This window comes from Rhinatrema bivittatum, chromosome 12 (assembly GCF_901001135.1).
Source record: "Rhinatrema bivittatum chromosome 12, aRhiBiv1.1, whole genome shotgun sequence".
NCBI classification, from domain to species: domain Eukaryota; kingdom Metazoa; phylum Chordata; class Amphibia; order Gymnophiona; family Rhinatrematidae; genus Rhinatrema; species Rhinatrema bivittatum.
In genome coordinates this window covers 21,644,390-21,656,778 of record NC_042626.1, presented here as the reverse complement: position 1 = coordinate 21,656,778, position 12,389 = coordinate 21,644,390, and the positions used below count along the sequence as shown (strand labels likewise).

The 12,389-nt window shown below is 45.6% G+C and overlaps 1 protein-coding gene across 1 annotated transcript; it reads left to right on the top strand.

The window, feature by feature from the left end:
• Nucleotides 1-93: 93 nt before the first annotated feature.
• On the top strand, nt 94-10,365 carry TRAPPC4 (trafficking protein particle complex 4). The gene is made up of 5 exons (XM_029573124.1): nt 94-596; nt 1,564-1,738; nt 2,643-2,746; nt 4,149-4,275; nt 9,600-10,365. The coding sequence occupies exons 1-5, from the start codon at nt 422-424 to the stop codon at nt 9,676-9,678; spliced, it is 660 nt and encodes a 219-aa protein (XP_029428984.1). The 5' UTR covers nt 94-421; the 3' UTR covers nt 9,679-10,365.
• The last annotated feature ends 2,024 nt before the right edge of the window (nt 10,366-12,389 follow it).

The window sequence follows — 12,389 nt, the reverse complement described above, 5'->3', positions numbered from 1 at the left end:
CTTTTTATAATGTACGTTTCAGACTGGTTCCACAAATTAACCTTGAAACGTAATAATTCTTTCATTTGCTGTTTAGGAAAGCAAGATTATGGAAGTATATAATTCCTACAAATTGCTCAGCACAGAAAAGAAGAACTTGAGGCCAACCTATTACAAGTTGTGAACTCGGCGTGATATAACTATGTGATTGTCTCTGAGCTCTTCCGTAAATGTTAATATACATTTTCCGCGAGGGCACAATTATCATCGGCGGCGAATTATACACCTTCCAGCCACGTGCGCCCTAGTAGTTCTTTTAACACCCAAGGCCTACACTGCCCAGAACGGCTCGGGAGAAGGCGTGGTCTGGCGCCCAAGGTCCCGCGATAGAACTACACTTCCCATGACGCCCCAGCGCCGAAGGGGTCAGGGCTGACTGAGGATGGCGATCTTCAGCGTGTATGTGGTGAATAAGGCGGGCGGGCTCATCTATCAGCTGGACAGTTACTCTCCCCGCGCCGAGACCGAGAAGACCTTCAGCTTCCCACTGGACCTAGTGCTGAAGGTGCACGACGAGCGCGTGGTAGTGTCCTTCGGGCAGCGGGACGGTATCCGCGGTAGGTGAGAGGAGGAAGGACTGGGGACTTAGGGGCCTGGAGAAAGAGAATGTGAATGAATTCAGGGAGAACAGGGCATGGAGAGAGGGGGGAGAAGTCTGGGGATTCAGTGGTGCCTTCATGCAAACTGTTGAGTGCTCGCCTTGTGTGGCGTTACATCAGTATCGTCATCGCAATTCCTGATAGTTGAACAGAGAAAGCAAGGAAGGCAATCGCTGGGTGCAAAGATGGCTAACCTGTTATTTGGATAGGTTTTCTTAGGGAGATGGGTGGCCAACTGTGGTCCTCAAGAGCCAGAAACAGGCCGGGTTTTCGGGATATCCGTAATGAATATGCACGAGAACCTGTTTCTGGCTCTTGAGGACCAGAGTTGGTTACCTCTGCTCTAGATTATTGTTTCTGCTGCTCCCTTTGGATCTGCATACTCTCAGTGCTATAAAAAAAAAAAAAGTAATATTTAGAGATGATGTTCAATTGATGTGATTGAGGCAGTTGATGGATTTTGGGTAAAATCTGTGACAGCTGAAAGGTCCCTAGAATGCAGCCTGTGCATCAGTTAGTCCAGTAGGAAAATTTGAGATGTTGTAGGACCAATTTTACAACAAAACGTGTTTATCAGTGTTTGGAGAATGCCTATCAATCTCGCTGGTTGTTTTCTAGCCATTAAAAGGTCAGAGATATGGCATCAGTCAGCTTTTCTATGTGCTTCCTGAATTTATAATCTGCCTTTTTTTTCTTTTAAAGGTAATATATCTATTTAGTGGGCAGATGTGGAGCATAAACTCGAAATTTCCATCTGCACATGATCATACTTTTTTTGTCAAAGTGAAACTTTAGGTCAAGTATTCTGAACAGTGTAGGATTGGGGGCTACAGAATTATGAACAAATGCCTAAGGGTCACATCAATATTGTTATAACTGTCCTTCCAGCAACTGTTGAATAATTGTTCTGGTCTTATTTTTCTAGTTGGGCATGCTGTACTGTCCATCAATGGCATTGATGTGAATGGGAAATACACTGCAGATGGGAAGGAGGTGCTGGAGTATTTAAGCAATTCCTCCAATTACCCTGTATCTATCCGCTTTGGGCGACCTCGCCTTACCTCCAATGAGAAGCTCATGCTGGCCTCTATGTTCCACTCGTGAGTGTCTGCCTTGTCAATTTGGCTGTGTTCAGCATCCCTAGTCATAGCGTTAATCTCTCAAACCACAGCTGGAAATATCATATTAGCATGGCCTTGGTGGGCCAGCCCAGTGGCTTAGTGATGGTGCAGTGCATTGCGGCAGACAGTCCTTGCTGCGATTGATAGATCAGGCCCTCTGCACACCAAGTCTGCTGGGATGGTGCAGAGGCAACGTTTACAACCCAGGGGGTGGGGAGTTAATGGCTACTTGAGGATGACACCCAGTGGCTGGATTTAGAGCCCATAGTACAGGGTTTCAGGAGAGCCCTTGCTCATGGCTTCCAGTCTTAGGACCAGTACTGCAGTGCAGACTAGGAAGAGTGCAAAAGTGGGTCTATTAAATAGGAGATAAAAGTGCGTAATAGCGAATGAAGAGTCTTTAAGCCAGAATCTCCTGTCTGGTTCTGATTGAGCTGGAAGAACAAGGAAGGAAAGACTGGGCCGGAAGAGATGCCACTGGTTCCTCTACAGACTCAGTATGAGCTTTTTGGAAGAGTTTGTTTTTAAAATATTCATTCTCCCTTGTAAATGCTTCTCTGCTAGCACATTGTATGTTAATTACTAAGAATGTAGCTTAGTTTCTGGAAGACAGACATTGAACTGCAAAATAAATTTTCCTAATCTGACAGTTTGTAGCAGTGGTGAAAGCCTCCATTCCTCTCAACACAATAGTAGGATTGTAGAAATCATCCTGGGTGCTCTTAGGACTGTTTTTCTTAGATCCAGGTAATGCACAGCAGTTATTTTTCCTGTGCAGAGTAAATCGAGCCATTTTCTGGTCAAGGGGGGGGGGGGGTTTACATGGATTCTCTTCACTTGCAGGAGCCTTGCTTTGTGTAACTTTTGTTTCTGTTTAATGAAGGTTATTTGCTATTGGGTCTCAGTTGTCTCCTGAACTTGGGAGTTCTGGCATTGAAATGTTAGAAACGGATACCTTTAAACTACACTGTTTCCAGACTCTCACAGGTAATATTTTCCATCTGAGTGCTTTCCTGTACACTTAAACTTCTTAAGTTCAACAATGTTGAGCCTTATGTTTAGGTTTTCACCATGCACAAACTGTGTAGGGTCCTTATACATTTTCTAGCTGGAATAGTTTTGGCGTATAAAGCACACAGATATGTTCATATGGGTAACTTTTTTTTTTTTATTTATTTATTTATTTATTTTTATTTTTTTTTTACAATTCCAGTGATGGGTGAGTGGGGTTTATTTTTATTTTTTTTGTAGTAATATGGTCTTTATCAGCTATCAATTACTATAACAGTCTATCCAATTACGATTCTTCCTTTGGAGGGGTCTACTACCCTGGGTAGAAGAGCAAATTCCCAAACCACATGCCTCCCACCATTTCTCCCAAGCAGATCCAAATGTCTAAACTAGTGATGGTGAACTCCAGTCCTCAAGTGTCCCAAACAGGCCAGGTTTTCAGGATATATGCAGCTCTCTCTCTCATGCATATTCATTGTGGGTATCTTACAAACCAGGCCCTTGAAGACCGGAGTTGTCTGCTGCTGGTCTAAACCCTGCCATTGTGTCAGCCAGGCCTCACCTTTCTCACTGATTTAGTCTGAACCCATCCTGCTGGATACTTTCACACTTAATTTTCATAGAGAAAAGAAAACCAGGGTCTGAAAGCCACTACTGGAGGTTTGGGATGTCCCTCCTTCTTCATGTTACTAACATAACTGAACAATGACATCACACCACAAGTGGGATCTTGTATGCACATCTGTGTAAGATGGTGGATACAGAGGAGGAAGATGACAAAACCTAAGGAGTATCTTACAAGCAGTCATGCTGTGTGGCTGGCAGCTTGGCTATATCCTTAGCAGTGTGAACAGGCATAGCTGGGTAGACTGGCTGGGTCAGTTGATCCTTTTCTGTTATCATCTGCTATGATTTTCACAAGCCCTGTAACAGTCTACATAGCCACCCAAACCAGCGAGGCTGTTTTCCTAAACATCCAGCTTCCTCATGCTGATCATTTTGGTTGCTTCATGCAGATTATCACAGTCTTCTTGGAAGCCCAGTGCAACTGTGCCACTGCTGTTTAGGGCTGTAACCATGGCTACTCTGTGGAGGTTACCCCAGTATTCTTGGGCGCTTGATGCAATCATACTACCACTCTATGCCCATTGGCTTGTGTGTTCCCTTTTTTGACCCTCTAAAGTTGTGTGATTGACTCAAGCCTCTTCCATTTCTTTTACCTGCTTCCCCCATTTGCTTTTAATGAAGGTGACTCTTCTATGGTGTAGTTTTCTTTCCTTTACCTTTGGGTTCTAGAAAGCAGAATATTGAAACCCTGTGTATTCCATTTCTCCTCCTCCCCCTTGCTAAAATCCTGAATCTAACTTTCCATCTCTAGGAATAAAGTTTGTGGTGCTGGCAGATCCTCGACAGGCTGGTATTGATTCACTTTTACGCAAGATCTATGAGCTGTATTCTGACTTTGCTCTGAAGAACCCTTTCTACTCCTTGGAGATGCCAATCAGGTAAATGGGAAAGAGCTGAAGCCTTTTGAATGTACATCCATAACAGGGGCAGTTAGCCATCCCTTGTCAGACTATTCTGTCTTGTCAGCATCTTTAACAGTTGCTCCTCCAAGTGAGGTGGCAGGTAAATCTCCACTAGTGGAAATGAGTCTCTGTGGAAGGGCCCTAGCAGTGACTGCTATGATACAGCTCTGTGTAACACCATTCAGGAACAGGAGCTAGGAGTCATCATTGAAAATACGTTAATCTTCTGCTCAGTATGCAGCAGCAGCAGCCAAGAAAGCAAGTCCAGTGCTGAGGATTATTAGGAAAGGAATGGAGAATAAAACAATATCATAATGCCTCTGAATTGCTCCATGTTGTGACTTCATTGTGAGTATTGTGTTCAGTTTTGGTCACCACATCTCGAGAGAGCAAAATTTGGAAAAGGTACAGAGAAAGGTGACCAAGATAATAAAGGGGATGGAAGAATTCCCCTATTTTTATTTATTTAGATTTATATTCCACTTTTTTCACTTTTTTTTCAGTGCTTCAAAGTAGATTACATTCAGGTACTGTAGGTATTTTTCCCTATGAGGAAAGGCTAAGGAGGTTAGGACTCTTCAATCTGGAGAAGAGACGGCTGAGGGGAGATAGGCTAGAGGTCTATAAAATGAGCGGAATGGAACGAGTAAATGATATTTAGTTGTTTACTCTTTCGAAAAGTACAAAGAGCAGGGGACACACAATGAAGTAACTAGGTAGTACATTTAAAACTAATAAGAGATTTTTTTTACGCAACACATAATTAAACTCTGGAATTTGTTGCTAGAGGATGTGGGGAAAGCTATTAGTATACCTGCGTTTAAAAAAGGTTTGGACAAGTTCCTGGAAGAAAAGTTAATTAACAATTAAGGTAGAGTTTCTGAAATCCATGGCTTACTCTTGGGATAAGCAGCTTGTAATCTATCAACCCCTTGGGATTCCTGCTAGGTACTTGTGACCTGGCTTGGCCACTTTGGAAACAGGATACTGGGGATGGTGGATCCTTGATCTGACCCAGTATGTCAAGTTTTATGCTCTTATGTAACACTTCTGTTCCTCACTATTTATTCCTCCCCAGCTCCATATATATCATAGATTAAACATTGTGACCATCATACTAGGCATCACTGAAAATGTTATTCACATATAGAAATCTCCACCTTATATTTAATTATTGGTCAATACTTTTTTTTTTTTTTATGTTTTTGCAGGTAAAATATTCTGTCATTAGTGCCTTAACCCATAAGGATTCTTTACTTATCTTATTAAACTTATTGTAATCGCCATTCCCTGTATGTACCTAGATCAGTCCAAGACTTCTGAATTTTGTCTCCCTGCCAGCAGATGGAGACAAAGCTTCACTGGCACTGTACATAACCCAGTGTGCCACCTGCAGTTCCTCAGTATTTCTTTATCTCCAGTAGATGGAGTATATTAAATTCTTAAAATAAAGAAGAAAGAGAGAAAATAGATCTCCAGTTCCTCCCAGGAGGTTGTTAGGTCCTGATGGGTCCATCTCCCCTGGTTTGAGGCAGACAGGTAGGGGGTTGGTGATCCTTGATGGCAGCTCACTCCGAGATTCCGTGGAGGTGTAGACCCCTCATTCCCCTGTCTGAGCAGGGTAGTATTGAATTTCTGTTCCGGAGCTAATTAGAGCAGTGAATGTAGTTTTAAAACTTGTTTAAAAAAAACAAGCAAAAACAAATGGGAGGCAGTGGAATCGTTGTGCTGGTCACTCAAGGCCTTGATTGCTCCTTCAGAACTGGGCACCCGGGGGTTTAAGATTCCGGTAAATGGGGTGACTATAGTGGCGCGCTGCTCATGGCAGTGGCACAAGGCAGGCAGTGCCGTTCGTGTGCAGACTCCCGGTCGTGCCTAAATTCAGACGGCTTGTATTCTGTGTGCATTCCTGGTGGGGAAGGGACTTCGGGGAGCCCAGCGCTAGACCGATGGCTAAATGAGCCTTGTGGGTGTCGGGGTCTAGCGTTGAGGCTTTCTGTGTCAGCACAGGAATGGCAGCCCGTTTCGATTCCCTAACAGTGTTGGTGGGAGAGGCTGGGGAATCCCCTCCTCAACTATTGCTGGCGGTTCCCTGTCTCACAGAGGTGCAGAGAGGCCCTTGCACCGAGGAGTCGTCTCTGGTTCTGGTAGAGGTCTTCTGTCAGTTTTAATTTGCTTATGCACAAAGCATTTTTAGCAAAATGCTGGCTCTTGGCCCCAGTCCCCATGGAGTCTTGGCTAGTCAAGAGGCCTGAGCTGTTGAGAAGCTTTTTAGGCCTTCGTTGACTTTCAGTGCCAGATGTTGAACAGATCCGGGCCTGAACCCTCTGAAGGTGCAGGTAGGCTTTGCTTAGCCACTTGGTAGGCTGTGGGGGCAGTTCTTTTCCCACACGCATAGGCCAGTGTGCATACTTGCCACGTGGCAGTCGCATGCGCAGGGACTTGTGCATGTAAGGCTGCGGCCTAGACTTGAGCGCATCCGTCTGCAACCTCGACTTTAGCGCGTATTTGTGCAGGTACTTGAGCACGTATGACTGCGGCCTAGACGAGCGCATAATTGCACGTACGACCATGACCTAGTCTTGAGTATGTCTTTGCGTGCATATGCCTGGCTGGCACTGGTGTGCATGCAGGAGGCCGCCCAGCGAAGGTAAAGCAACCTATTATGTAGGGATTGCGTGCTCAGGCCTCCCCGTTGTCAGTCATGATGGGCAAACACCGCAGGGAGGCTGTCCCTGGTAATGTTCAAGGGGATGTGGATTATGAGACATCAGAGGATTCTGATGGGGAATTGGCTTTCTCACCTCTAGACGAGGGAGAAATTACATCTGATTTGAGAAATGCATCCGACTCTGCTCAGATTTTTTCCTTTTTCAGAGAGATGTATTGTTGAGTTTGGCTCAGAATCTGAACAAGCTCAGTGTGGCCGGAGGTAAATTTTAATTTAAGCATCCTGTTTCTTTCCCTCCTGTATTCAATTCAATTGGCCTTCAGTGGAATGCCCCGGAGGCAAGTTTTACAAAGGGGGAGATCCAATTTTTCTATTTTGTGTTTCAGGGGGGGAAGGAAAGGGATGTTTCGGCTGACATTGGATTTAAAGAAGGTAAATATGTCTCTCAAGATTCCCCATTTCCATGTAGAGACAGAGGTCTGTCATAGCGGCAATTTGCAGGGGAGAATTGTTGGCATCTCACGCCTTGACAGAGGTGTATATGCAAATAGCCATCAGGCCAGAGTACCAGAGATTCCTGAGGTTCATGGTCCTAAGGGAACATTTTCAGTTTCGAGCTCTTCCCTTCAGCTGGCGACGGCTCCATGTACATTCACCAAGGTGACGGTAGTGGTGGCGGCCACATTGCAAAAGGAGGGTGTGTTGGTGCATCCATGTCTGGACTACTGGCTCATTTGAAGGAAATCAGAAGACCTCTGTCCACAATCAGTACAAAAGGTATCAATGCACTTGAAGTCTCTAGGAAGGGTGGTGAACCTAGCAAATACCCATTTAGTCTCCTCTCAGACTCTGGAGTTATATGGGAGCTCCGTTCGACAAGCTGGCAGAGAGAGTGTTTCTCATGGAGAGAGAGTGCTAAAATTGCAGAGTCAGATACAGTATCTGGTAGAGTTTTCAGTGCCCAGGCTCTGGGACTATTTATAGATCTTAGATTCTATGGCATCGACATTGGAATTAATGCATTGGGCGTTCGCCCATATGCAGCCTCTGCAAGGGGCTCTTCTTTCCCACTGGAATCTGTTATTGGAAGAGTTTCATCTTCCTCTTCCATTAGACAGGGATGCCAGGGCCAGTCTTTCGTGGTGGCTTACTCGCACCAATCTCTAGCATGGTGCAGAATTGGAGGTTCCAAATTGGGTAATAGTCACCACTGATGCAAGTCTCTCCAGATGGAGGGCGGAGTGTCATGATCAGTCGGCGCAGGGCCAGTGGTCGGAACAGGATGCCTCATGTTCTATCAGTTGGTTAGAGATGAGAGCAGTGCATTTCCTGTTGCTTGCATTTCTGCCATGGTTATGCAGCCATCCAGTACAGATCCTATTTGACAATGCGATGACTCTGGCCTATATCAACCATCAAGGTGGAACCAAGAATAGGGCAGTGGCTCGAGAGGCCCAGGAGTTGATTCTCTGGGCAGAGCAGCACTTGGAGTGGCTGGCAGCATCTCACACTGCCAGGGTGGACAAAGTTCAGGCTGATTTTCTCAGCAGGAGAAAGTTAGACCCTGTAGAATGGGACCTGTTGGAGGCAGCGTTGTATCTCATTCACAGAAGATGGGGTTATCCCCATGTGGACTTAATGGCGATTAAAGAGAACATGAAGGCGTTGCAGTTTTACAGCCGCCTAAGAGAACCCGGTACAGAACGAATTGATACTCTGGTTCTGCTATGCACTTGAGGGATTCTTCTTTGTCTTCCCTCTGTGGCCTCTGGTGGATTATGGCGGCTAGAGAAACATCCCGACACATTCTCAGGCAACCTCTATTTCGGACTCAGACCGATCACTCACATTTTTATGTCAGTATCTGACAAGGCTTACACTTAAAATACCTGTGTGACTCCTCCCAGGAGGTTATCTCCGCATGAAATTCGCAGGGCTATACCGGTGCAGTCGTTGCACAGTTTTACTAGGCATTAATGTGTTTGTTGAGACTGTTCTACCAGCAGAACTACCCAGGTCCTACCTGAGTTAAGGGGAGCTTAGGTACAGCCCAGGAGTCTGGACTGATCTGGGTATGTACAGGCAAAGGAAAATTGGCTCTTACCTGCTAATTTTCATTCCTGTAGGACCGCAGATCACGCCAGAAATCCACCACTTACTGGGAGGGGAGTCCCCGCCACTCGTACTGTTGCTTTGTACATAGCACAGAGATGTTGGAGGTTTTCAATGCTGATCGCTTATGTTAAATTTGGGAAATAAGTTTTCCATTGTCTCTTTGGGCAACTTCACCTTCTTCCGGTTCGTTGGAGGGGAGGGAGTTTGCTTAGACGTTTATTATTGTTGCTGTCATCTTGGCTTGGTTACACATCAATACTGAGGGACTACAGGTGGCATGTACAGTGTCAGTGAAACTTTGTCTCCATCTGCTGGCAGGGAGGCAAAACCCAGGGGTCTGGACTGAGCATCCAGGAACGAAAATTAGTGGGTAAGATCCAATTTTCCTTTATGTCTTCCCTGGGAAGGAATAAATAGTGAAGGATTTGTTGGAATCACCCCACCCCATACAACATTGTAGGGATTGGAGTGGCATTGTGATATTTCTTTTCCTAACACCTGTCCTTGATTGCAGGTGTGAGCTCTTTGATCAAAACCTGAAACTTGCACTGGAGATAGCTGAGAAAGCTGGAACGTTTGGACCAGGATCGTAATGCGCTGGTGGCAGGAAATGCACCTTCGCAGCTGCATGGAGTTCTTCCCCTCTCCAACCAGACCAGCTTTCTGGAATTAAGAGAAAGCAGGAGAAGAGTAGAGGAGAAAACTGCATTCCAGAAAGTTAGTGCGGGCAATAGTAAACCGCACCTCCTGTGTGGGGCACCTGCTCTTCTTGATTGTATATATTCTGTACTTTAAGTTATGGAAGCCATGTCCTTGCTTGAATTTCTAAATATAAATATTAAAGATTCTACTGCAAGCTGGAACTAGAGTGGGAGCTGGTGACGAGGGATGGACACTTATGGCTGATCAGTGCTGGCTTTAGGTAACCAGAGGAATTCAGCTCTTGCTTCTTTTAAACACACCTGGTGCCTTCACAAGGAGAGCTTTTATTTGAAAAGAGAGGACCAAACAGCTTCTAGCCAGGCAATGCTTTAGCGTAGACCATGATTGCTTGTTCTGGACCCAGACAGGTGTCTGGCAGGGAGGAGGCTCTCTCTTCCCAGCACCATCTGGTGTTTCTATGCCAGAGACGTCTCTGCCTACTGCTAAGCTCTGCTCCAGTTTTGTTTCGCAGTCTCTAAACAAGACATCATCTGCCAATTACTTAATCACAACTGATCCTGTGCTACAAATAGTGGCTACTTCTCTGTTTCGGTTGAAAGAAAATGCTTTGATATTTTTGCCTACTCCATGAGTCTTCACTTGCAATACATAGCAGTAGTGGTGGCTCCTGGGTCTACCAGGATAAAGCTCTAAAGTAATAATGAGAAATAGAAACACCAAATCCTTAGCCCTGCCATGACTCCTAAGTCTATGCCTTAAACTTACAAAAACTTTACTATAAAAGAACAAAAAAACCCTTTACAGCTCAGTAGTCGTGCCAGGAGAAGCTCTCTGGCTACTGTTTTGGATTTAAGAGACAGAGATGGTTTCCATTTGGCACCAGAATCACCCCCTCGGTGCAGAGAAGGGCTGCTGAGTCTCTTGGCCTTTGGCTAGTGGTAGCTACTGATCCTGGAAAGAGGCAGTGGTTGTAGCCTCATCCGTGCTGTGCTAATATTTTTAGTTATCAGTAACTACTCCAAGTGATTAAATTATATTTAACAAAATAGTCCCAGTCTAACATGCTTAGTTTGAAATTAATGGAGGGTAAAAGTCCCTGGGCTAGTAAATGGTGCTGCTGGGCAAGTGAGCCATCCTGCACAGTAAAACTGATCCACCTTAAAGTTTTGATGAATGAGGTAGAAAGGTGGGGAACTAGGCATTTAATCGCAGAGTCTCATTAGATGTTATGCAATGGTTGGAGGTCACGCAGGGGCACTAGCAGTGCAGGCTGCATGCAGGAACATTTTGCTGGCCCTTCTCTGGTCAGTGGCTCAGTAGTATATGCACTTTATTTTACACAGTGAGCTCTCTTCCTCAAGTCACCCTGTGAGAAGAAGTCCTGGCCACTAACAAAAGCAGAGTAGGCTGTAACAAACAGGGGTCCAAGGGGCTTTTGCTAAAATATAGGGTGGTAATGATCATAAGGAGGGGAATCTATGTTTATGTTATAGGATACAATTCCCTGACCATAAGCAGATACAAGATGTGGGGTTACTGATCCCCAGCACAGGGATGATCCTTAGCCACACTACTGGGATGGACTCTGCTATCAGGTGGGGGGGAGCCTTGCTGCTGAGACAGCCTGTGAAGTAGGGATGTGAATCGTTTTTGAACGATTAAAATTATCGTCAGATAATTTTAAAATCGTCCAAAATCGTTAGAGTGCAGATACAATACAAATGCCCCCGATTTATCGTCAGGGGCATTTGTATTGTATCGTTAAATAGGGCGTGAGAAAACCGGCACACCAAAAAAACCCACCCCGAACCTTTAAAAGAAATCCCCCACCCTCCACTATGTCATACGGGCGACGGTCGCCCGTATGACATAGTGAGGGTAAAGGTAGCGCCGGCACCATTTTGAAGATTGTCAATACGGCCCGCGTGCAGGAGGTCGCTCCCGGACCCCCGCTGGACTTTTGGCAAGTCTTGTGGGGGTCAGGAGGCCCCCCCCCCCAAGCTGGCCAAAAGTCCCTGGGGGTCCAGTGGGGGTCTGGGGGCGATCTCTAGCAGGCGTGACGGCGGGAGCCAGGAAACAAAATGGTGCCAGCGCTACCTTTGCCCTGTCACATGATAAGGGCAAAGGGCCACCGGCGCCATTTCTCAACTCAGCCGTGGCCAGAGAGGGAGATCGCGTCGGGAACCCCCAATGGACCCCAGGTAATTTAAAACATTTTGGGGGGGTTCAGAAGGGTGGGGGATTTCTTTTAAAGGTTCGGGGTGGGTTTTTTTGGTGTGCCGGTTTCCCGCCCTCCTCCGATTTTTAACGATTTTTTAAAACAAAAAAACCTGACGATAAGATTTCCCCCCCCCCCCCCCCAGCCAAAATCGATCATTAAGACGATCGATCACACGATTCACACCTCTACTGTGAAGAGGAGGAAGTCTAACTGCTGAGACAGGATATGGTCTTGCAGGTAGCTGTGATCCTTGTTCTTACTACTGCAATGGTGTTAGTAGGCCTAGTGCTCCTGAACCACACTACTATGGCCTATGTGACATCATATGGACAGGAACCTTTCATCTAACTACACTCAGTCCCAGTGTGCTAGAAAGATATACACTTACTGATCTGTTATCAAGGAACTGCATCTACTTTC